We start from the raw sequence: 27859 nt of genomic DNA on the forward strand, positions 1-27859 counted from the left end.
AGACTGTGACTGCAACAGAACTGCAGATGACCACGGTACTCTGCAGCCAGATAGTGACGTAAAAAGAGCTGGTAATGGCTTTTAGAGAATAGGGCTATTAGCCTGTCTTTTGATTAAAGTGACCGATTTAAAGCGACATTTAAAATTCCTCTTGCCAATATGTTAGGAGAAAATGTGGATTAAAGAGAGCGGAGAAGATAAATGCGCAAGTATTTATGCAGTGTACATAGTAGAGGAATTTTTTTTCAGTGTATGAACTCTAATGCTCTTACAGCAAATATAGTGTGTGTTTACAAAGCTTCTTTCCCGCAGAATATTACCTTTTCATTTTTTTTAAATTGAAGACAAAGCTCACAATCCAATTCTTAAATTCATTTCCGCATGCAAGTCAGACTTCCAAGTATAATAGCCATTTTTATGAAGGTTAATATTACTTTCCTATTTCTGCAAATTTGGTTTGACTTTGGTAAATCGATTCACACCCACGAAGATTTTCATTTGCAGAAATATTCAAGTAAGGATGAGGAGTTGATCTGCCCTTTGACTTGGTGAATACCCATACATGTATATGTTTGCTTGTGTTCACACACTCTTTTTCAACCCCTTCCCACCCTTTTAGGGGCTGACGATTTTACTTACGTCAATGGCCGAAGTAACCCGCTTCCTAGGGATGAAAAAGGAAGGAAACATACCTAAAATTGTTAGAAGTGTGAGGTACATTATTTCTTCAATTGGGAAATTCAAAGTGGAGTAAAAATGTAAAAGTGCATTTGCCTTGGCGCTGCTGAATTTCTCACGTGAAAATGTACATGTGTGTATTATTACATAACAATAAAATTAACAAAAATTCCCAGGAGTACGCTGGAACATTTGGAATTGTTTTGTGAATTCCATAAAGTAAGAAGTCTGTACCAATGCAAGGTCAGAAACTTGTAGGTGCAGGTTTGCAACATTTTTTGTGAATTTCGCCCTAAGTGATCTGGAGCTCAAAACACGACCCCTTTTGAAAAACAAGCATAGGCAGCTTACAAAGAGAAGAAAGAATCAGGAAGACAAATTATTTTGGAACGTGAATGACCCCTGACATCATGTCTCCAATGGAGGAATGAAATCAAATTAAAGGACAATGTTACTGTTACAGAGCAGGTTCGCTGAGCACATCTGCATACATATAGGTGAAAGAAGGATTGCTTACCTTCACCATTGGCGGACTGAGGGGATTTGGACCAGGTTCCCTGCTGGGCACTTTCCTTGATGAATGTGTGAGTACAGGAAGTGCTTCCCCCAGTACTGACCATGCAGTAAGCACCAGCCCACAGTTGGGTTGACACCTTTGCATTGTGAAGGTAAGCAGTCATTCTTTTACCTGCAAGCAGGTGCGCTCACCAGTTGCGTTGGGATCTTATATATGCTGTATTATTCTATTGTGTTGTAATGGTATACTATGGTCGTTGTGTTGTATTCTGTTTTAACTGTTTTGTACTATGTTATTGTGCGTTGTTCGTTGTTTTATTTAGAGATAGAAACACATGCTTCTACAATCGCAGTCAAAATCAACACATTCTTTTAAAGTTCCAATGGCAAACAATTATTCACCACAAAGGCCCTCATTACAAGCTAAGGGATAAATTCGATTTCCCGTGTAAACAAGAGTTAGCACACTGATCTGTGATTACCAAGCCCTTCTAGATTCACCTGAATGGATTCTGGCAGGTCAATCCTGCCAAAGTTTATCAGGGAAAAAGGCCAGAAACAACACAGACCTTACAAAAGTCTCTGTGCTAAAATCTCATTCTGCACGTTTTGCTTCATTTTTCCATTGATAACTCAGAAATACTTACCATGTGTGGTAAATACATCACCCAGGATAGTGATATTTAACATATGTGATAAATAATTTACCATATTTCGCCCAATTTGTAACAGTGGTCTAACATGGTAAATAGTGCAGTTCAAGCTATTCAAATATTTCAGCCACCTGCCAGCCCAAAATTGTGCCAGAGACTGAGAGCAGTATAATATAAAGTAAGCACGGGGAGCGCTAAATTAAGACATATCCTCTGCACACAGGTTTGGGCTGAGTGTTGCCTTAAATAGTTGGAGAGCTAAAGCAATGCTTCTTTACCACTTTGGATAGTGGGAAAGGTGTGGTTAATATAGTAACTTTTGAGGCATGTGCTTCTTTTTGCTATAAGTGTAGCAGCATTTGTCAACACATCTAAAATAAACAACAGAACACAGCAAAAAAAAACACATGGCAACACAAAATACAAAACATAACAAGGCACACGAATACATAACAGCCAAACCAGCATGCAACACAGTAACCAATATTATTCAAATCAAGCACATCGTTTTGCAATACTGTGTAACTAAAACATAGCACCACAAGAAAAAACATAATACATCTCTAGCACAACAAAATGCCACTCAACAAATATAGACATAGACAAACATTCCTGTCATACATTACTATGCGCAGAAAATGACATTCATAATACAGTAGGAACATGTGTTTGCGCAAAGCATTCTCTTAACTTATCAGCATGGACATGAAAAAGAGAGGTCAAAACTGTTGTCTGATCTGGCCCATAGTCGACATTAGCAGTTGCAGTTCTCATTTTACATGATGTGGCCTTGGGATTATTACAACTTTTGATTACTTACATGCCACACACCAAATGTCCTCCTATTAACCTTCCTCTGAAGTTATTATCAACTTCAATCTGTACTTGACTTTTCTCGCAGACTTGACTTTTATCGCAAACTTGACTTTTATCGTAGACTTTAAATAGAGGAATGGTTGTAATCAAATCAGGGCTTACTATTTCTTTCTGAATGCTAAATGCCTGCCTCTGTCCATCTTGCATAGTCATAACTTATATTTTAATATGCTAGTCCTTTACAGACTGCTGGGAAACCTCAAGTATTTTATCTCATCATCAATACTCAAAGTGAGTGCAGAAAGCCATCTTGAACTGATAATCTTATGATCTTGGGATACTTTAACATAGTTAAAGTACCCGTTCTGTGCTTATCTTAAACCTACGCATTTTTGCCGCTACCCAACATGCAGATCACACCTGTGACCTGCCAAATAAAGTCAATCTTTATTGATTTAGTCCTCATCCTAGAACAACAATACATCAGAATCATAACACAAAATTAAAATTTCATATAATCAGCAATAAATATATTAGTGATAAGATGGCAACTATGTAAAATGATATCCTAATAAGTATTTTTAATATTTTTTTATTAATTTAAAAATGTTAAAGCATGTGCTTTCATTTACTGGAGATCATATGTAAGAAAGAATATTGTTTTCAGTATACACTTTCCAGATTCTAAATCAAGGGTCTCAATATTTATAAGCATATTGCTCTAGGGCGCAACAGCAAAAACATTTAATCCAGGTCATATACACCATTATTGCATAATAAGCATATTCGCTGTTTGAGAGGAATACCTTTTGATAAATCTAAAACTACTTCAATAGGTAATCTGTCTCCCATTAATGAGAATGTGAAACTTATAACTTTATGTTTACAGCCATAAACAGAAATGGTGGCATCTTTCCCATGATGTCTGAGTCTGCAATTACATTGTAACCTTTCAGGGAGTTACAGTATAATCTATGAATTTTATAGCTAGTGTGAGAAAGTATTCCCATTAAGCCAAGTCTCAGACTGTATATCCAATCCATGAAATACTCAACAGGTATCGCCAATGTGATTACTGAGGGGTAGGTATCTCCAATGTGATTACTGAGGGGCTTCACTTTTGATGGGAAGAGTTACTATTTTTTGTCTAGGAAAATGTCGTCTTTTAAAAACCATCTTAGACTTCCTCCCTTAGAATGCAACCATTTTTTGCCCCAGCACAAAACCAGATATGTACATTAGAAATAGCTTTAATTGAACAGCCTGTATTTGTGTGCTGGATGATACTGAAAAAAATGGTATAAAGTGACCCCCTTAAGAATAACACCAAGCTTTGTAAGGCAAATATTTTATTGTTTATGACAAAGTTGGTGGGAATTTTACTTAATATATATTAAATGCTTAAAATGCCTTTTCCCAACAGATTTATCAAATTATTAAAATGTTTTACTATATCTAAAGCCTTGAAACATAAATGTGCAATAGGAGGTTTAACATCTAATGCTCGAGAAAATAATTATACCTAAATAAGAATACATTTCTCTTGCTCCACTATGTCAGTCACTAACTTCTAATGTTATGTTCTTTTTTTCTTACTTAAATCATAAATCACAATTTTGCTTTCCTGCACATTCATTTTAAGAAAATCGTTACAAGTATAGTTATGTAAAACATTAAGAGCTTGATTACAAGTTTGGCTGATGGGATACTCTGTCGCAAACATGTCTGATATCCAGTACACTGTATTACAAGTTCCCGAGGATATAATGGATTGTAATTTGGCGGACGGGATATCCGGCATGTTTGTGATGGAGTAACCCTGTCCGCCAAACTCGTAATCAGAATTCTTTTTAATCTGATGGGTGGTAAATGGAATAAAATAAGATTTTTGGCATATAAAGCGATTAACAAACTAACAATTAAAATTGCCTTTATTGGGAAATTATTAAGTTAATGCAATTAATTATGGCGATCACTTAATCAGAGCGAAAAAAGTAGGGGAGCTAAAATTCATCCTTGCTTTAGTCCATTCTCAAATTTGCTCAGATTAGGAAACCCTCTCTCTCCACCTAACAATACTTTACACAAAGCTGATAAATGCAAGGCAACTATGAGTCTTATTAATGAATGAGGAATTCCAAACCATATAAGTTTTGCCCCGATTATAGGATGGTCAACCTCTATAAAGGCAGCATAGATTGGTTGATTTTTTCCCTAGCATATTTCCAAGGATCGATTGAAGAACAGCAATATTGTCAGTAGTAGTGCGAGTAGTTGTAAAACCAGATTGCTCACATGGTTGGCAGTTTTATCTTCAACTCCATTCCAAAGCTTTTATTAGATACATTTTGCAAATATCTTACCTACTACATCCATTAAAGAAATGGTCTGTAATTTTGAGGATTATTTCTTGATCCTTACTTCTGTAGAGAAATGATTATGGTCCTGATGTATCAAAAAACTATTTGCGATTTCCTAACTGCGAATCACTGCGATTTGCAATTAGAAAATCGCAAAATGGAATACATGAAAGTGTGTTTAACACTTCGAGCGATTCCTAGGGGATCACAAATGACCTACCTCATGAATATTAATGAGGTAGGTCGCAATTTGCGACGCCCTAGGAATATCAGAATCACAGGGATGGTGGCCTGCTGGGGACAGCAGACCACAATGCCCATGATAGCTTTTAAATAAAGCAATATTTTCTTTTGTAAAGCATCCCATTTTCCTTAAAGGAAAACGGCATAGTTTACAAAAGAGAAAATTAAAACATTTCCTTTTCTGCCTGCTCTTAGAAAATGAATTTACAGACATTCACAAAGGGGAAAGGGTCTCTTGGACACCCCTTCCCATTTGGGCATTGGTTACCACTGACTGGAAGTAGGTGGTAAAATGCGATAGTTTTGCAACCGCATTTCATCGCAAAACATTCATGCATACCGATGCGATTCGGTATTAGGAAGGAAAGCCTTAAACACGCCCCTTCCTAATAGCGAATCGGCCATTTGCAAAGGTAAAAAAATGCTTGATACATCTGGCCCTATGTTCCCAGTCCATGATGGGGAATGGTGTTACCTGATTTGTATCAATAACTAAACACAGATGCTAAGACCTAGCCCTAACTTGCAGGGTTAGACTAGAATACAGATACAAGAATCTCATTGGGTCCTTTCACTCCAGAATCCCTAGATATATAAAGTTTTTTAGCTGCTGATGATGACCTTTCTCCCTAAGTTGTTTCAGAATACAATGAAAGACTATCTAAGCCAGTACCATGCCCTGGGCTAGATTTACATTGATTTGAGAGATGTATTAGCCACTCTACCCCTAGAATTGTGACTGCTAAAGATTTTATTCTTGATTGACATCACTTTGCTATAATCTGCCAGAATATTTTTGAATTGTTTTTACCTATAGCTTTTATAAGATCATGCCTTAAAAGGTTAAAAAGACTGTGTACTTGTTTCTGTCTTACTTTAACCTTATGTTGTAGTTTTCTATTGTTTCATTTTTTTGTCTCAATGGCCAAGGTGTCTGAAATTGTTTGCATATCACATAGTTCAATTCCTTAGATAGGGTATGATCCAATTTGTACAGTGGTATGCTCTTGTTTGTTTGTATTAGATTTCTATGACTTTATGCAGCAAAGACTACTAAATGGAAACATTGTTCAAAGATTTAAAAAAATGTGGCTTGCAATATCTGTTCATAAATAGTTGGTAACAGGTTATCCATTGAAAATATATCTCTAAGATTTAGATGGCCCAAGCATTTGTTCTTGTAAACTCCATCGATCCACCCTGCAAGTTCCAAGTATTGACCTTTTCTTTGGGCAATGTTAGCCTAATCAACAATATAAAGTGATCTTTTATCATATTTAGTGTCATCTGACCTTCAGATAGAAGATTGAGCAATGCATAGTTATATGCAATATATTCTATTGTAAAAGAGCCAAAAGGACCAAATGTTATGTTAGCAGCAGAATGATTTTCAGAGCGCCCTTTCACCCAAATTCCCTTAGTTCAAGGAGAGGAAAATACCTTGTTTGTCAGCTTTTCAAGATTCTGGAAAAGTTATGAAGGGATTGCCCAATATTCAACAAAATCCCTATCACTGTAAAATCTGACATGATAATTTGAAATTTGTGAATTAAAAGTGGCCTTTATTGTTACCCAGTCTGATGAGAACGTGCGGAATAAAAGATGAGACAAAATTTACTAATTGTGTATACATTTTGTTACCAGGAGAAAAGTAAACATTCAAAAGCAATGATGTGGAAGCAATAGGCATAGCGGAGGCATTGAATCATAATTTTAAACCCTTGATATTTCTATCCAGGGAAGCAACTCTTTGATGGTCTAAAACATCTTTTATAGAATAAAAGAATTGATAGTCCGCCATTTGCATGCCCTTTAGTATTAAATGCTGCTGAGTTGTTAAGTAATTCCTCAGCTTAAAATCATGAATAGCCCAGGTTTCTTGCAGGCAAGTTGGGTCAACATTTGAATTGTATAAACATTTTTATCTTTCAGTATTTGTGAATTAGCCTGCAACTAAATTTCTAGATTTGGGCAAAATTTGCAGACAAACATTAGTTGACTGGGTCTTATAATCGATTGCTCCCACAAGCTAAGCCAGATCATTTTCATCATGTAATGGTCAACCTGGATTAGGGATAGAAACTATGGGACTTATTTATGAGAGGCTTGAGCCGCCAGGGCGCCACTTTTTTTGATGATCCAGCGGTGCAAGCCTCTCAGTTATGTCTATGAGGTGAAGAAAAGCCACCTTGCATGGCTGCGCATGACCTCATAGATATGGAGTATGATAAAGCAGCGCAAGCCTCTGTGTTGCCTTACACTCCATCAAGAACACGTTTCATGGGAATTGCGGTCGGTGTTCCCATGCAACACCAATGGATTTTGACACTGTCCCAGATTTAATTAATCACGTAAACCTGGGGCACCCCAAAACCTTACGTCTCCCCAGAGCAGGTATAAAGAGGAGCAATATTTTTTTCCCCCTCTTTTTTCCTCTTTCCATTTGTGCTGCATTCTGTAGCATATGTAGAAAGAGGAAAATTCCTCTCACGATTGTTTTAGTGCAGGAAGATGTCCCTTCCTGCAAAAAAACAATCCTGCCTGCAACTGAGGCACCCTTGCACACAGGCGCAAGGGTGCCTATGTTGGCATTAATCCGTAAATTGTACGCAAGCGCAGGGGGAAAGGACATGAATGCCCTGTGTTCCGTAAATACGGTTAATTCCTGCCCTTTCACATTGGCATAGGGCAGTGCTGCAAAAAAACGTGCAGTGCTGCCCCACGCCAATGTGACCCCCATGTGTTTATGACAGTCACACAGGATTGTAAGTGGTATTGTGGACAGAGAAGTAACCAGTGACCAATTAGGCTGTGTATTGTTTAAAACTAACTTCTGTCTTTGAAGTAGGATAATTTGCAACCCTGATTTGATGGATAACTTGGGGTTAAGTGAAGTCATTTTCCATGGATGACCCTACATTGAGTACTAATTCTTCAACAATTAATGATTCTAAAGTCAAATCTGTTCTAAATGATCAGGGTGTACTAATTTCGTATGTTTCTTTATTGATTCTGCCTTTAATCCTTTCTTTCATTCTAAGTATAGTTGTGTGCCCTTTTCCATGGTATGTGTATTCTGTGTTTTCTTATATTAATTTTTACAGTGGGTAGGGCTGATATTTGTTGTCTTTTACAGATGGTTTATATACAGCAGACTACCATTTGATAGAGTTAATAGTATGTTGGTCAACATCACCAGAATATGGTTCGGGTGTTTCAATGTTTGCTCTAATAAAGAAAGGATAGAACCCAATATTCTATTTAGAGCTTGAAAATCTTCTGATAACTGGACATAATCCTGTGGAAGATTGAAAGAACTCTCAAGGTGAAGATTTAGGGTTATAGAAATCTTTGTCTCTAGTTCTAAATTCTTACTTGGGATACTGTTAAAGAGGTCCACAGCTGCATTTGCGGAGTCTCATTTTGCAGGAGATTATGCTTCAATAGATTTCAATACCTGGGAGAGTATAGTCCATTGATGTCCCTATAGTGGCATTTAATGACTCTATATTAACCAACAACTTGTAGTCTGTTAATGTGACCCTATATTCAAGTTCCAACTCAGAGACTGAGAAATATATATATAGTTACTTCCATCTGTGAATTTTCTGTCTCTGAATTCCTTATCCCATCTGTCAATATAGATGGTTGTGTGTCACAATGTGACTTTAGATAACAGAAACATGTAGAAATAGTAGAAAAGGCTGCTATAGAGCCATTATGCCGAGATTACCATCTGCAAGCTTTTGTTCGATGTGTTCATGATCTTCTCTTGTTCTATTCTGTAATTTTCTAATTGTCATTTTACAGGGCATTAGATGCCTGGTTGAATTAGAACAGTAAACAATCAATACTTTCAAAATTTGCTTCCAAAAAATCTAATTCTGTTTGCACATAGAGAAAACAGGTAGCATTGTGCATGATTGTTTTACAGCATCAGCAAAAAATATGTGATCTTTAATAGAAGTCGGGTAGTAGTTATTGTGATATAAACACCTGTATCCCAGTTAACAGAGCTGATTCAATGTGTAATGTCTGCTAAGGTTTTCTGAAACAGCATCCGAATAAATCAGAGCTAAAAGCTAAAAATGTGTAATGCAAATAGAAAGCAATGCAATTTTCCTCATAGGCTCAACTCAAGTCAAATTATGCTGGAGTAGCAAGCTGCACTTCAGCACTGCCTTTTCCTTCCCTATCCCCGTCTCACCCCACCATCCACCCACTTCAGGAACTAGCTCATTGATGTAATTCACGTTTATGCTTAATACAATTTCATGCAAATTAGTCAGATTGATCAAAGTGAAGTATTCCAACATGCCATAAGCTCATACTACACCCAACTCTCTCTACTACTATTTTGCCAGGGACAGAGATGTATAGCCAGCCTCCCCATCTTCCCATCTCCTCAGGTAGAGGGACCTGGCATGGGAGAAAGGTTGACAGGCCTCAACAAATCTTGCCAGTGCTCATCAGCATGGTTCAATGCTCAAACAGATTTACTGCTGCTCCACTGCTTCACTCTTCCACAGGACAGAGTTCCTCAAAACTTGTAAGTAAATGCTATCAAATGAATAGAAGACACCAATGGGAAACCAGCAAGCAGCTACTCCAGGTCAGCGTCTCAGTATGAATACAGCATCTGCACAACATGAGGCTCGCCTCCTTACTAAGGAGTGATCACAAACCAGAAGAAAGCAGCTGGAAGTGCCATATAAGCTGACATGGCTCAAACAGTGCAGCTAACAAGAAGCAGGCAGGGGTAAGGAGAGTACTAACACAGCAGTCACACACAACTGCCAATAGGTAACATTACAGTGTAGGAAAGAGATGCAGCCCTTCAACATCAGTGACCTACTTCTTGCACAACAACTTCTCACATATTGTCTATTTGCTCAAGAGCTGGACTGGTTTAACCACATAGCTCGATTCATCAAAATCTCCCCCCTCCCTTTCACCAAAACCACCTGGCCTTACAAGGCCCTCTCATCGTCAAAGGTCTAAACTAAATACTTCACTAATGTCTTCCTTTTGCCAACAATATAAGACCATCTCCTTCTGTAGATGTAAACACCAAGTCAGTACTTTTAAATAATTGATTTATGAATTGGACACCGCCATCTCCGTTGAAACACCTAAACTTTATTTTTTATCCACGTCCTCTGCTCTGTTGTGCACCCTCAAACAAGCTACTTTAAATGACACTGCAAAATGTTGGAACACTTATGGAGATGTTCCCATGGTCCTGAGTACACATCTTTCTACAAATGAGAATTAAACATGTACAAAAAGCTATTAACCTCCTTCAGAGCCTCCTACTATCAAGAGCACATTACCTCTGTAAAATGCCATGCTAAAATATTTTTTGCCATGTGTAACAGTTTGCCGTAGCTAGCCTAGGCCTTTACAGTGGTTATTCCCTCACATCTGTGGTTCCACCTCTTTGACTTTTTCCATGCAAAAAATCCTCAATTCATTTTCTGGTGATTCGTTTCCCTTGTATTGTGTGCGCGCTTCACTCTGCTCAATAACCATAGAATATATTTGTTTGCTGATGACTTCATTGTCTTGAATGAGCTAGGAAGAAATGGGTTCTAGAATTATAGTACTCGCTTTCAGCTGACCATTTGGACCCTGTCCTGCTGAAATTACCAAAAATACTGTACTCTCCGTGTCTCCTTTCCTTGCAGCACAATATACCTCAAATCTTACATAGAACCTGAATCTTGGAACCAAGAACTGGTACTTCCCCTCATGAAACAGTCTAATGTCGAACCTACAGACTAGACTAACTACCCCCATCTAGATGTTTTATACTTCTAAGCATGACCAAACTTTTCCAACACAAATGTTCTTGTTTCCAAAGTAAGAAAATCTTCATATCCAGTTGATTCATCACCTAAGTTTGCTCTCCGAAAAATAGTTTCCGAACCATTTAATATGATAAATATGCTCTTTAACCAAATTTCATCAAGACCACTTTGATTCATCTTGGCAATTTGCCTTAGTTTTAACAGTGGTAATACACAATCTATAATATACTTTATAGATTACCCATGGCATACTTTTGCCTCCTTAAAAAGCCTCCATTAGCTGTATATTTTCTCTAATATTTTTCTTTATACAGTATTTGGCTTTACAGTAAAAATAAATACCCTGCTTCATGAAATTGTTGATGTTACATAGAAAGACTATTCGAATAAACACTTTCTCCTAGTAACGTTTATAGTTCCGTGGCTATCTCATTTTTTGACTATTGTATGGCTTAGGCATAAAGAAGATGGGAATCCTTCAACCTGGCTGGTCCTTCAAAGAAGTCATACTCGTTGTACTTTTTCATATTACAGCTCCCATTGTGCTAACAGTGCTGCCCCTGAAATTATGCAAAGAAGGATTCAGCACAAAGTGGTCATCTTAAAATGTAATTGGGTCATTGTGGGCAGGCGTGCCTCATAAGGTAAACGTTTGCTTAGTGAGCTCTTTATGGTTGGCTACAAGTGTAGCCTTCCTCTTTGTGAATGATGCATTTACGTCTAAATCATCTTTTTCCAATACTGACAGATTGAATCACTTTTTGCCACTTCAAAGTGTGGATCCCAGATGAGCATCATTGGTGACTGCTGATGAAAAAAAAGGAAACAAATCTTCTCTCCAAATGTCCTATCATACTTTTAATGTTAATTCTAGGATTGTATTCATGAAATTAAATTAAATTTGAGACATTTTGCACTGCATTTTGCCAAATGTGAGACAATACCATAGCTTCTTAAATAAGTTCTTCTTAACTTGACCGGTTTATTGTTAAGTCACAGTAAACTTGTGTCTACTGAGAGTGATACTCTATATGTCTCGGACAGTCCCCACACATACAAAGGTGTTTCAGGGCCAGTTGGAGAATTGGGGAAAACTACAACATGAAGCAGCCAGATGAATTTCCCTAACCCTAAATTGTTTCTTTCCCATTTGTTTAATTTTGATGGATTGCAATGTTGATATGCAAATCCCACAAATGTACATGGAAGATTTTCTATTACCATCCTTCTCTAAGATGTAACTTTTTTTTAGGGTGCATAATTCTGTGTAGTATAATCAAGTAAAATCACCCAGAATACTGCTAGATTATAGAAAATTACACGAGAAGAATAGTTCTGCATTTAGCACTATTTTCTTAACAAAAGAATGACCCCTCGCATTTAAAATGGATGCGAGGATGTATTTTGCACTAAGAAATAGTGCTAAATGCACAGAAAATCAGTTCCTCTAAATTACTCTTAATTGTGCAAGTGAACATAATCACGTTATTATTGGTAATTCTGCATCAAACAGTAAGGTGGAATTACCAAAATTACTCAAATTAGTCCGGCATGAATGACATTCCTCCCAGGCCTAGTTTTTGTCTCTTAAAAAAATTAATTCTCAAGGAAAAACATGTTTTTATCCCAAATCATTGCTCTAGCATACAACTTGTCTGTTGGCTCATTGGTAGATTGTGCTTCCGAACAGCATTGATCATTTATTTAGTTTGAAGCCTTTTCCCCAATAAGACCTTCTTATGTTGTTTGGGCATTCCCCATGTGTCCCTTACAAGCTCGCCAACACCTTCCTCTCACAACACACCTGCACCCAACATCTGGCCATTTCTCACTGTGACCACCACTCTCAACCCACCTCATTCCCTATAATATTCCATCTCTTACTTGAGTCTGACTGCAATCGGCTTCTTGCACATATTTAGATTTGATACACTAGACAAATTTTTTCCTTTGTTGTTTTTCGGTCTAACTTTTTCCATCAAATAATTGTGTATTAGCAAATTTATGGACTGGAAATATGTCTAATTTCCTGAGGTGGTCCCAAAGTTTGGAATGTAGCTTTTCCTATCATGTTCTCCTATTTATATTAGGTTTTAAAAGATGTGTGATGTTGCTTCTTTTTTTTTGCCAATACTCACATGTCCCCAAATCCATTGGTCACAGTTGTCTAGTTTCAGTGTCACTCTCAGCACCATTTAGACATTCACCAATATCGAATGTGTAGCAAATGTGTACCATTGCCTATGAGTCTTTTGGTTGCAAAACACTGAGTAACCCTAGTCGACTCATCACTCACCATGAGCCGTCAGGTCAACACCATCACCTCCAGCTGCTTCAACACCCTCTGCATCCTCCGCAAGACCTTCAAAGGGATACCCCTGAGTCAAGGAAGACAGTCCACAATGCATCAACAAGTCCCTACTCCGCAAACTCCAGATAATACAGAACACCGCCGCCAGATTCGTCTTCGGCATCCACTGACACAAACACATCAGCCAACATCTACCTAGACTCCACTTGCTCCCCATGGAGAAAAGAGTCACCTTCAAAATCCTCACTCATGTCTACAACTGCCTACACAACAACGGACCCAAATACCTCAATGACAGAAACAACTTCCACGTACCCAAAAGAAACTTCCGATCTTCCAACCTCAAAACCCTGTGCATTCACAGAGCCAGAGCAGGAGGAAGATCTTTCTCTCAGATTGCTGCCAAGACCTGAAACGACTACCGGCAGACATCAGACGCGCCCCCTCCCTGAACACCTTCAATAAGATCCTCAAGACCTGCTTCTTTGGCTAAACAGTCCTGCGGACCCCTATTAGCGCCTTCAGACTCTCATGGATGAGTAGCGCGCTTACAATTCCACTGATTGATTGATTGACTGTTAAACATTATGGGGCCCATTCACAAACTTTTGCAGTACATTTAGTGGTACTACACTAGTACTTAATGTTCTAAAACTTTGCTATTCACAAACCTATATGTAAAGGCCTCTGCCTTTGTCTCTCTATCTTGACTCTGATGAATGTGCCAACCTGATTGCAGAGATCTCCACTCATGTAAGCCAGCGTTTTACTACTAGGGGCCTAATTCTGATGTTGGACAGACCGGAGTTCCTCCGACATCGGTCAGGTACTGTAACCGAACTACCTCCTGTCGTCGATTACAGACCTGCAAGTAGGATGCTACCAAACCCTGTTCGGTCGTATGCCTATACCTTTCAATGAGAGTATGCATTCCAAACAAAATGCATGCTGCCATTGAAAGAGCAGGGGTGCAGGGATCAACAGGTGGACACCGTGGGTACCCCCTAGGCCACCAGTAGGTGGCCTCCCATCAATGGGGGCCATGCTGGGGGCCCCAAAAGACAGTTTCCCACTGTCTATTTGCGCCAGAAAATCCGGAACAAAGAGGCAGTGGGAAACTGCCATCATACTCCTTTGGACGGAAAGAACCGGCAGGGGAGTACCGAAGGGTTTCAGGGTGGCAGACGGGCTCGTCTTAAGCCATCCACAAATCCGAATCGGATTCCTTTCTGACCGAGCCCATGAAAATGGCTCGGTCGGAAAGGAATCCGAACGGCACATTCTGATGCAGGCAGGAGGGCTCCGACTCACGGTCGGAGCCTTTCATGTCATTATTGGAATCGACCCCTAAATGTGGGAGTGACAGTGGAGTGGCTGGAAAATTGGGAAGACTTACTAGTACATAGGAGGGTGTTAAGGAGGACTAAGAAGGGGGTTCAGAGAGGGTGAACAAGGGGTTTTGGGAGGGATGGACACTCACCCCCAAAAGAGTATCCGCATGGATATTCACAAACTGCCCTGCTAAAACTACTATGGTCACAAAGGTCCCAAAACAGTAATAATGGTACTCCAGCTCAGACCAAAAATAAGGTATGGATCACATGTAGCCAATCGCTGGAACTGGAATCCCCTTCCATAGAAAATAATGTAGTCAGAATTTTAAAATAAAACCCCACCGGATATAATGTTAAAATAAATTACATATTTTTTACTTTGAAAATATATGCACACATTTTATTTACTGTAAAAAATGTAAATATAAGCAAAAATAAATATTACTTAATATGTAAAAATATATTTTATGTTTATTATTTCTTTACAAATAAAATAAATCAAATTAAGTTTAGCCTTAACATTTGATAATATGTAAAACATATACAATATTTAGCTTAAATATTTTTTAATTAATCTTTCATAAATAATGACATGTTAAATAAATACATCTAAATTAAATATATATACACATTTAACATTATAGAACTGAAGCATTTTGTTTGTTCTAGGAATAAAAAACCATTTAAGTTCTAGGAATAAAAAAATAAGTAAAATTAGTAGTAGTAACTTAACACACCTAAATTTGGCTCTAGCTCCTGGTTTCAGGTTGTGGGGGCATGTTAGTTGACACTCTGGAGTAACTTTAGACTCTGAAATAGTGATTAGCCAAATGTAGTAAAGTTGCTGCACATTTTAAAAGTAAATTTGCACATGAGCAAATCTACATGTGTAAGTTTGCCTTTTTTAATAGGCTCTTACAATCGGTTATAGAATGTCTTTACAAAAAACTTATTGGAATATTGAGGCTGTAGCACATTAAGATACATTTATTGATTACAGGAAAAAGTAAACAACAACTACACCTTAGAGGTGACACCATGCCTATTTTTAAATAGGCATGGGTGGATCTTAGCTTTAGCATTCTATTTCCTTATGTTAAAATCAACTAAATTTAATAAAAATGGATTATAACCAAGCCTTTATTGCTGAATAGTGATGTGCATAGTTTCAAGCTTTGGAAGTGAGATGTCAACTGAAAAAAGACCTGGTATCGCAGTGTTAGAAATTAGGTTCTCTAGCTGGCAGTGGTATGCATCCTGTCAAAGTAGGGACCCTTCCTTCGAGTCAGAGTAAAGAAGTTACAAACCCAGATAACCCCTGCTCACCCCCTTGGTAGCTTGGCACAAGCAGTCAGGCTAATCTCAGAGGCAATGTGTAAAGTATTTGTACATAAAACACACAGTAACACAGTGAAAGCTCTACAAATGGACACCACACCAGTTGTGGCTAATAAAGTATTTTTATCTAAACCAACCAAGACCAAAGGAACAAACATCCAACATACACAACTCAAAATATGACTCTTAAAAGGTTTTAGTAATTCTGTCCATAGGAAACTATGAATGCTGTGATTTTACACAAAATACCTTCAAAAGCGTCAAAACTCACAAGGTAAAACAGCTCGCAGAGGAGGGAAGCATCAGAAAACACAGCGATGTGTCAGTTCATGAGTCCTTGGGGAGGCGATGCAACAGTTCTGCTGCATAGAGGAGAAGCAATGCATCAAATCCAGATTGTAGGGGGAAGTGATGCGTCAATTTCAGCTCTTCTTGATGCTTTTTGCAGCAGGAACGACCTCCAAGGGACCAGAACAGGAAATGACACCACAAGGCAGATCAGAAATCCCAGCAGTGGAGTTTAGGGATGCTACAGGTGAAGTCTTTGTGTTCTTGAAACTTCTTAACAAGAGGCATGCTCTACACCAAGCTCTTGGAGAATCGTCTCAATCAGGATAGAGCAAAGTAAAAGTCCAATCCTATCCACTACCCACAAACAGAAGCAGCAAATGAAGGCCAACCCGGCAAAGCAATACACAGCAAAGGGGCGGTATTCCTCCTGAAAGCTTTTCAGCTCTTCTTCTTGGGAGGGTTATTTTGATCCAGAGGTTTTCTAAAAGTCTGGGGATTTAGGTCCTATACTTACAAACCTTTTGGCATCATTTGAAGTTGGCAGAACTTCAAAGAAGGTCTTTGTTGTCACAAGTTCTTGATCTGCCTAGCCTTGCCCCAATACACACTCCAGGGGGGTGGAGACAGTGTTGGGAGAGGACAGACACAGCCCTATTCAGGTGTTGGTGACAACTCCTCCCACCACTCTAGCCCAGGAAGACCCATCATCCTGGTGATGATTCATGAGGATTTGCAGGACACTTCGCAGGTCCTTTGTGTGACTGTCTAAAGTGAATGCACAAACAGCCCCTGTCAGTCTAAACCAGACATGGATTTCAAAGACAGGCAGAGACATAGGGGTCGATTAGGATCGCGGACGGACTTGAGTCCGTCCGCGACCCCTGAGGAGGAGGGAACGTCCGCATGGGCTGCGGCGTTCCCTCCGATCAAATTAGGATGTGACCGCCAGTGTGGCGGTCACATCCTCCATCTCTAACATTGCGGCGGGTGCAGCTTCAAGCTGCATCCGCCGCAATGTAAAAAATCCATGCACAGCATTTGCGTGCACAAAGCGGCAGGCACCGCGCGGTGCCTGCTGCATTGTGCACGCAAATGCAGGGGGGTACCATAGGTACCCCCCATGTGCACCCCCCACCCCACCTTCACCCAGGGGGCCCGCAACGGGCCCCCGAAGTGAAGGTCCGTATGCTTTTCCACGGCGGTAAAGTCGCCGCGGAAAAGCATATATTTTCAGACATCCTAATATGCCTGGCGGTGTCTGATAGACACCGCCAGACATGTTAGTGCTTTTCCGCCGCGGTCGCCTTCCGACCGCGGCGGAAAAGCGGCGGACAGATTATCAGACCCACCAGCCATCCTAATTTGGCGGTGGGTCTTTGGAGTCTCCGCCGCGGTTTTTCCGCATCCTCCAGGCCGGCGGACACTTCCGCCGGCCCGGAGGATGCGGAAAAACCGCCATCCTAATCGACCCCTAAGTGTGGTTAAACAAGAAAATGTCCACTTTCTAAAAGGGGCAATTTCAAAAACACAGTTTAAAAAAAAACATCACTAAAAGATATATTTTGAATTTCTGAGCTCAGGGAGCCCAAACTCTAAATCTCTTTTTCTTCCCAAATTGAAAGTTACACTTGTAAAATGTTAAACGACAGCTCCAATGATAACCTACGGGAGAGACAGGCTTTGCAAAAGTGAACAACGAAATTGTCAGTATTTCACTATCAGGACATGTAAAACATAATCACACACGTCCTACCTTCTACAAACACTGCACCTTGCCCATGGGTGTATCTTCGGTTTACCTTAGGGTTGTCTTAAATATATAAAAAGGGAAGGTTAGAGCCTGGCAAGAGGGTACACTTGTCAGGTCGACAAGGCAGTTTATAACTGCACTCAGAGACACTGCAGTGGCAAGCCTACTCATGTGGGTGGCACAATCAGTGCTGCAGGCCCATTAGTAGCATTTGACACCCAGTCCCTGGGCACACACAGTGCACTTTACTAGAGACTTACCAGTAAATTAAATATGCCAATCATGGATAACCAATTAGAATCACAATTTACACAGGGAACACTTGCACTTTAGCACTGATCAGCAATGGTAAAGTGCCCAGAGTACCTAAACCAGCAGAAATGAAGTCCAGCACACAGTCAGAAATACAGGAGGAAGAGGCAAAAACACAGGTGAAACCAATCCAAGGATGCCAGGTCTAACACATAGTACAAGACTTTCTGATAAATTGCTTGTTTCCAACCTGTAATGGAATATTGGCCTTTCCCTTCTCATCTCACACTTTGCCTTTCCATCTCTCCCACTTTGTCTTCTTGGCATGGAGGGAAGAGCATTTATTGTGTATTCTCAAACATTGGTGATGTTGTTTTTCACGATAGACAATATATCTATGTGCAGTTGATGGTTGACAATCAGCACCATAGCATGAAAATCTACACGGATGGCAAGCTGGAAAATGTCCAAAGGTGATATTTATGATACCTCATTGTAAGTTGTATAAAATGTTGCAGCTAAGGAATGTGAAGAGGGAGACAAATATCTCTTTGTAGCAAGTCTACATGACATTTTTTTTATATCCATGCCCTGGAAGAACAAATGAACCAAGTGGGTCTTCAAGGTGCCTTATGTTAATTTGTGAAGTGGATGGGCTTGCGAATTCATTTGATTGGCGAAAAAAGCAGCAAACAGCTGATGAATTTACTACTCCTGAGCACGCGCTTATGCTTACTGCTATCACCTATGTTTAAGGAAAACTCATTTCTTAATGGAACATGCTCAAGTTCTGTCATCTCCTCATATCTGAAGCTGTCAGTGACCAATCTAACCTTCTAATGTATCTCCCAGCACCAAGAAGACATAGAGGAGAAAGCACACATCAATATTTTTTCCATTCAAGAAGAAAAAAGGTTTTACTAGTGTGAAGTTGGGCAATGTGTTACAATCGCTGTCTCTGTCAGTATATGCTTCAAAATCTGCTCTTATATGATGCCATTCAGCTAAATCAGAACTGATCATTTATATAATGTATTATCTTTAGATGCTGAAAACTTTAGCATTTCAATTGATAATAAGGGAAATTAAAATATGTCATCAGAATTATAAATTTGGCAAAGAAGTAATCTGCACAAGCCAAAATAGTTCAATTGAGATGAACAAACCTCCTTCTCAGAGGTACATTTTCCATTTGTACAAATAATGCCTACTGCTATTCAGATATACTCAGTAGCATTTTAAAACCTCCCTCCTGTACATTTAGAGCTGTTTATTTCTAAATTTAGCATAATTTGACAAAAACATCAGAATATATGATCAAAATCGTGTTAAATTAGACCCAGTTATCAGAATTAACACAATCAATTCAATAAAGACAGATAAATATATTATCAAACAATAAACGTAGAGTAAATTTGAGCAGTGCTCACTTCTCACTACTTGAGATTGCAGGCTGGTAAAATACCCAGTGGATTAATGTATAGAAAGTCATTTAAATGAATGCAAATGTTTTGAATGTGTCAGTGAGACGGTGGAGATCAATGACTTTAAACAGACATTGCGGTCTGTTTTTCCTGACCATATCTGGTTGTATACTACAAACAGCTTTTGCGTGGCGATAAGCTTTCCATCCAAGTATGAAACCTGCTAAATTTCAGTCACTTATTACGAAAGTTTGTACCCCTCATATTTTATTGTGAAGTTGTTTCTGGACTGTTTCCATTTCCAGGCAAAACAATACGTTTTCTAGGAACTAAAGGAATTCTAGCTATGATTACATTAGTATGCAATGGTGCATGTTGCATCCTCATTATTGTTTCCATAATTTGGAGTTCTTTATCATTTCCATATTTGAAGTTGGTGTACAACAGTTTAAAAGGGATGCCTTTCACTTACAGTAACCATGTGTGAGACCTGATTGGATCTCCTTCGAGCTGTTTTACTTTCCTTTTAGGGTTTTTTGTGTACATTAATCACCTATTCATATTTTTCTAATGTTCCCTTTTGAAAAATGGCAATGGCTTACTTGCTGCCCTGCATGTAGTTGTGTATCTTTTTCAACATAATATATGTTTTACACAGCCAGAAATATTTTCTGATAATTTGTCAGATCTTGTTGTTTTTTTGTATTCAAATTGGCAACTTTGTTCTAAATGCCACGTTATCTACTTTGGGGATTAGATTGTGGGTAACCACATAAATGGGACAATTAAAACCTCCAAATACATTATCCCCAAATTCGGAGAAAAATATGCCACGTTGTCATACATTCTATGGAGCGTGACACCACGACCAAAAATGGCACTAAATTGCAATTCATTTTATATTAAGATATCATATTGAAAATAAATAGTACTACATTTAACTCAGCTGGTTTAGCATGATGGGATAATCTTAAAAAATATGGAATGGTGCAAACTATGAAATGTTGAAAATGCAGAAGATGCTTAAACTGCACATGCATACAAAAAGTGAACTCAGAATGATAATGGAGAAGCATGGTTAAAGATTCAAAATAACAGGATGACTCACAACTTTCTCTGGATATGAAATATGTATAACTATAAATAGACACTGAGTTAGATAAAAAGCCATACATGGCACAGTTACTTAAATCTCTACTAGACTATTATGAACTGAACCGTAGGCACATTTTTATCAGAACATTTTCCTAATTCAAAGTACTTCATTAGGATGTAAATATAGACACCCTTAAGTTATTTCAAGAAAAATGCGTTCATGAGCTTACATGCAAATTCACTATAAGCAATATTTAAAAAAGCGATAACTGACTTGCTCGCATAAGAACTTGTAGAGCTATTCCCTCTCTGAACAGGTCCAAAACAAAATGACTGATACTTTGTGGGAATAATATGTAAGATGTGAGTTCTTCAAGTGGTCCATGGAAGTCAAAGTGTGCAAAATACTTCACTGCCAGATAGATTGAAATAACTAGCTTGGTAATCTTTGTAGCTGGTGGGTGTTACCAGGATTCATACACAATTTGTCAGGACCCACTTTGGGCTGTGGCACAAACCAAAACGGTGGTTTCACCTAGAGGCCACCTGTTCAAAGGTAAGTATTCAAGTGTGTGATTGGTTTCTGCTCTTTTCTGATCATATAGATTTATAAGGTGAATACATCCCCAAATTTTGTATTGGACGTCGTATGTGTAGAGAAATTTGAGTAATCGGTTATTGTAGTCTTTTCTTCTTTATTTAAAGACTTGTGCAAAACAACTCTTTCAGACCGCAGAGATTATGGGACGCTCAGAAGACTTTTTCTATGGTACATCTGCTCTACCTAATTGAAATACAACCGATTAGCAGAGGATTTTCTGCCTTGAGAAAGTCCTGGCCTGCTGGCCCCTGGGCAAAATATGTGTCGGCTGTTCCTTGTTTTTGCACATGTCTTCAAATAAAGAAGAGAAGAATATCATAACCAAGTACTCAACTTTCTCTATATATACGACATCCAATACAAAATGTGTGCATGTATTCACCCTATAAATCGATATGATCAAAAAAGAGCACTAACCAACCATACAGGTAAATAACTAGATTGCTCGTGCACATAGATAAAAAGATGTCTTCAAATATAATTGATCTGATCTTGACATTATCTTTTTATAATCGTCAGTGGTGTGAACTGTTCCCTACCTTAAGAATGATTTTATAATGCTCTTTCTTCCCTTACAGAACACATGTTTAAAACAGCTTTTTTAGGCTGAAGGTATTTTTAATAATACTTTATTTAGAATGGCTCAATGCCAAAAAGACAGATCTCCTATTGCCTCTGTCAGTATGTACCTGAGTGTCAAATGCAGAAATGTAATGCTATCCTATGTGTTTTGTATTAGTTGACCCAATCATGACATTCTTTCTTTTAAAAATGAGTACATTCGCGATTTTTGCCCTTTCTCCTTCCAACACACATGATACATCAGCGGACCTTTGTTTTAAGGTGCACTGGTGCATGATCTCTTTTATTTAAAGTGCAGTTTCTCTCGTTCAGCCTAAAAGTAATTATATTAAGCAAGAAGGCATTTTTCCATCAATGTTGAGGAAGTTATATATTTCCTATGCTTTTGAACTCTTCAAAGAACTCAGTTAAAAAGAAACCTTGCTTTCGAAAGCTGGTTAGAGCAGTTAAATGCATAGTGAGACTCATTCTTCTGGGGTCAAATTGTGTAGGTCTTGTCAGAAGAGCATCCTTTGTACTTAGAAAACAGAAGGCTTTTTTAAGGGTTGTGAGCGCCAAATTTAGGAAGATTTCTTATCAGTATTGCTGGGTGATTGATTGACACTAATAAAATGGAGCTAGTGCGGGAACTATATGGTATGCTGGGATCTGGGATTTAACTTCTGAATTAGACGTGAAAGTAAATGCAAATGTTGATGCTTAATTCACTTATGATCATATCAAACTTTAAGAAAGCTTTTAAAAGAAAATTGCAAGGCACAAAGCAGAAATTGTTACGGGGTATACGAAATAGGAAGGCACACTATCAATCAGTTGAAATTGTTAGTTTGAAATCAACAATTTGTTAAAGTTTGTGGAGTTGCTGGATATAAGCAGAAACCCTTCAGCTGATCGAGTGTATATCATGAGGCCGAGGCTTCAAGGATCAGAGTACTTCTTTTGTGTCAATCTTTATTCGTGTAATGAGAGTTTACATCTGGTACTGTGATATTATGGATAGAGAAAATTTGAGATTTTCTTTAACAAAAGATCTCATGACCAAGAAGGCGACCTTACACAAGCTTGACAGAGTCGCATAAACGTGTAGAGACAAAGAAGTAGTGGTCTTTATCTGAATTTAGGGTAAAGTGTTCACAAGGGCTATGGAAAGTCTGGCGTTTGTTGTTCTTTCGGTCTGGATATATCTTGAAATTAAAATAATCAATGAATACTCTGCCAAGACCGACCATTGCCACTACTACCACATTCTCAACTTTATCCAAATAAAATGAATTTACAATGCAGATGTTTCCTTTATTTTTAATGGTTGAATTATTTCATAATTCAAAGCAATGTCAGTGATTCGATTACATACTTGAGAATGTGATCTGGGGCAAATGTGTTGTGAATGGGCTAAGACATAATTCAGACCTTAATGCATTGACTAGAGTTGAAATGAGAGGCTTACTACGATGCATAGATAGCTACTTTATGATAAGGGTAGAGGGTTGATGTTTTAATAGTTTCAAAGGCTGATGCCATCTATTGCTGCTTTAGCCTCATAAACCCTAAGTTACAGCAATATAGTTAAGAAAAATATTAAATTAGGGATAACTGATCTCCCTGGGATATCGTAATTTATGGTATATGTTGGTGACTGAAAGAGTTCATGTACATACTTTTCTGAGAAAGAAGTGAAACAGATTTACACTTTTGTCTTGTATCCCCAAATATGAAAGAGAGGGAGTTTAATTAAGTTAAGGATAATGGATTTTCATGCCACCAAAAGTCTGAAATTAGTTGGTTGCTACCATGCTCACCTTGAATTTGCAAAGTGTTGTTAAGATTTTTGAGGCCTGCACTTTTGGCACTGAATGTGGGAACGAATACCAATGGAAAGGGTTTCAATTGATTGCTTTTGACGATATTAATAGGGAGCAGTGCTGGTGCAACTTTCTCAATGATTTTCTCCAGGAAGCAAAGTGGAGAGCTTAACTTTCGATTTTAGAGGTAACCACAATCAAGGTTTGGTTTTGTGAGGGTGGTAGAAACTATGTTTTCTAGATCCTAACAATGAGTTTAATACGCCCTGCTCTACTGAGGAGTTAGTGATTGGGCAATAAGGGAAAAATACCATATGCACAGGCTGCTTATCATTGGAGAATTAGAAGGGAAATATCACCGGCACAGGGTACTTATCAGGGTAACTTGGATACAGTCATCAAATGCATTGCATTACAAATTGGATGCATAACTCTTGGAAGTATAACCACTTTCGGTTCATTTTTTGGCATATGAACAGAAGATTATTATTAAGAGGTCCATTTCATCTCCTGGTGGATTATCTGGATATGTTCAAAGAAGACGTTGGCAGTGCTAATTTTGTAAAGATAGCTGAGATGGGGATTTTGTGTTGTGTGGCAGTAGCTGACAATTTAGAAGAGGAATGTAGATGAGGTTCCAGGAAATTGAATGCTGCTGGTCTCTCACGGTCCCCACAAAGTTGAATCCACAAACCCACCCTTCCTCTATTGACTTAAGTCTAAACTACTAGACAGTGAATTATCATCCATTGGAATGTTTCATTTCTGATTGGTTTTACCATTCTCTTTTTTCCTGCTGTAAGATCATTTTGATTGTTTTTCATCTTTTGCTAACCCTTTGTCTCCATCAGCACTTCTGCTGTCATATTATGCCTAAAGAACTGTCATTCCGCTATATGTATCAACAAACCATTTTGCATTTCCTAAATAGCGAATTTTAAGGAATCGCTATTTAGGAAATGCAAAACGGTATGTATGTACAAAATCGCTTTCCAATAGCGATTCCTTAGCATTCCTTAATTTGAGATTAGCAAATTGTCAATCGCAAATTACCCCTTCATTTCTATGGGCCAGGAGGCCCATAGGAATGAAAGTGCAATTTGCATTTTGCACTTTGCTGATCGCAAATTAGGGATGTTTCCAAGGGTGCAGGGGTGTCTCAAGAACACCCTGCTGCACCCCTGAAAAAGACATTTGGGGGCATATGGCGCACATACATGCCCTAAGGGCATGTATGGGCGTCATATGGCACCTTTGGTTTTTATCAAAAATGATTTTTGATAAGAATTCGCAAATTACCACCAACTAGAAGTTGGTGGTAATTTGCTACTCCTTAATGGCATTTTTTGCATTTTATTTGTTTGATACATTGCATTTAAGGAATCGCAAAATTTGCAATTCCTTAAGTGCAATCGCAAAATAAGGATTAGCAAATTTTGCTAATCCTTATTTTGCATCAAACTTGTTTGATACATTCCATTTGTCTATTTAGCATTCGCAAAGGCCGAAATTCGCAGAATTTCGGCCTTTGCGAATGCTAAATAGCTTGATACATATAGCGGATTATCTTTGTAAAGGAACTAGTTCTCTTCTTCAACGTCACTGCCATCTTTGGCACGTGTTGGTTTGTGATCCATGACATCTTAGAAAAAGTCATTATCTTCCAGGAAGCAATTCTGATAATTACCCTTGTTATTCTCCATCTTAACTATTGTTTCTCTTTTCTAGTTGGTCTTCCCACAGAGGTTAATACTCTCTTACAATTCAGTCTCATGCTTCTCCCCCACTCCTCTTTCAACTTCCTTTTTATTTTCATGTTTTGGACCTTTTAAGCTCCGAGTGGAGTAAACTTTCTATGCAAGTCTTTCCCAAATCTATATTTCTTTAACATGTTCATTTGATTGTTTTACTAGGCAGGTGTGTAAACATGACACTTTCTTCACTATGAAACTGTCATTTTCGTCGTGTGAAGTTGAGTCACTTTTGTGAGCGTTGGCTGTCTTGCACAAGTACACATCAGCAATTTTTTTGTAGCCATCACTTGAAAAAGGAGGCTCATTTCCTTTTAAAATATAGTAAATAGCACATGCTCCACACCAGCCAGTGTATCTGCATTTACTCACCCTCTGTACATTTTGAGAGATAGGATGTGGAAGGAAGCACTAAGCCACTAGCACCAACAGGATATCAGGCCCCGTTCCCCAAACATACAGAGCTAACACTTGTGCAATACGTATTTGTTAAACTGTGAATTAAATGCTCACCTCTGTTGATATTTTATTTTAAGTCAAAGATTTATTTTCAACGTTAATAGACATGTTTGATTTAGGATAAATGATATATAGAATTAGTGATCTGTTGCTAATAATAAAAAGTATGACAATTTTGGGACTTGTGCCGAAGTCACAATTCCATTTGCACAAATTAGGATTACAAGAGCCAATTGCTTGTTTTACGACTGCACTGAATTTTCAAAAGGTGACCTTACAGCATAAATTGTTTCACTATTATGTAACATTACTCTACCTCTGCAGAATACTGTGCTGAAGTAAATCCTACCCAATTGGTGGGCATTTCAAGACATGGATAGTCTTGAAAGTTTGTGAACACCACCAATTCATGAGTGTAAAAGTGTCCATAAACTTCCCTCTGCCTCTGGCCCTTTCCTTTGCTGTAAATGGCTACAGATCTACTGTCAATGTCAGAAGCAAATTCCTTTCCTAGGTGACAAAGGGGGCAGAGCACCATAAAACCTTGGTGGAGTATAGCGTAGGAGGTTTCGCTGGAGAAAAACACATGGCATTTCAGCAAGCGTAATTGTGCACAATATAACTGTGTTGGGGAAAAGGCGTATCTATGAATTGAAGAAAAAAAAAAACTTTTCCAAGATACACCTGTTAAGCGGAAAAATTATGCTGAACTCAACATATAACTTAGAAAAGATTTGTGAACACCAGATGGACTTTAATGAGCACCCCAGGGAGGTACTGAGTCTATAGATGCAGGTTTACAAACATGTTTATGAATATGGTCTTTTGTTTTCATATGTCTGACCTAAAATCAATAGACAACCATATTACAGAAATTGCTTTAGGATAACGTATAAACATTCACGTTAGAGGCATTACAGGAAGATCTTGTAAATTTGGGTAAAATACTTTATGCACGTGAACCGTCAATATTAAATGAGTGCCCTAACGTAGTTGATGTGAAGATAATCATTTAGCTTATATCATACCACATAATTCAAGATACAGCCCGAGACCTTTACAAGTAGCCCAATGTATAGAATGAGTCCCTACCTTATCATTGGTTGCTTTGGATAATGTGGTTGTTCCTGGCTCTGGATTGGTTGTGGCTTTTTTGTCACTTGCTTATAAATGTTCCTTGCTGTCACCCAAATCCACAACATGGTTGATAGCGTGGAGTAATGTAGTACTATGCCCACCTGAAAGACAAAAAAAAGCATTTAGGCAAAACAAGTGTTCAGATTGAAGAGCATGGGAGATAACTTAGACAATATTTCTTTGAACTTGAACAAATATCGTGTTTTGCAAGATCCTTCCCTCCTGGCCCTCTTTACTGTACTTTGCAGCTTCCGTGCGTACTCACACTGTGCATCGTTTCTGAAAGCAGAAAACCCCAACAGCTAGATGTTCGGAACGCCTTCCATTTCAACTGTTGATGGCACAAGGAAGCCAATCACAACAGAGAGCAAGCGTATATTTTGGGTTCGAATTGGCCTCAGGCCACGAAGGGGGGCTTGGGGGGGGGGGCAGCCGACCGAAGGGAGGTCCCCCCCCCCGGGCGATTTGGGAGGGGCTGTGGGGGGGTCTATAAGCAGGAACACCGGCCATTTTAGTTTTTGGGCTTTTTCTAGTAGGTAGCCCAAATGAGCCCAAGCATAAATGCTTTGGGCTCCTGCTCCCAGCCACCATTTTAGGTTTGGTGACCTGGTGACTGGGAGCTTAGGCAGGATTATTATTTTTTTTTTTTTGGTTTG

General features: G+C 38.6%; 1 protein-coding gene across 2 annotated transcripts in view; it reads right to left on the bottom strand.

Moving 5' to 3' along the window:
* The window catches only part of ADGRA1 (adhesion G protein-coupled receptor A1), a 746977-nt gene that overhangs the window by 273900 nt on the left and 445218 nt on the right, over positions 1-27859 (bottom strand). For both annotated transcript variants that reach the window (XM_078643457.1, XM_078643459.1), the window contains one exon: positions 27159-27304. In XM_078643457.1, coding sequence (XP_078499583.1) covers positions 27159-27304 — 146 coding nt within the window. The remainder of the gene's footprint in view (positions 1-27158; positions 27305-27859) is intronic.

Source organism: Lissotriton helveticus, chromosome 5_1 (assembly GCF_964261635.1).
Source record: "Lissotriton helveticus chromosome 5_1, aLisHel1.1, whole genome shotgun sequence".
Classification (NCBI taxonomy): Eukaryota; Metazoa; Chordata; class Amphibia; order Caudata; family Salamandridae; genus Lissotriton; species Lissotriton helveticus.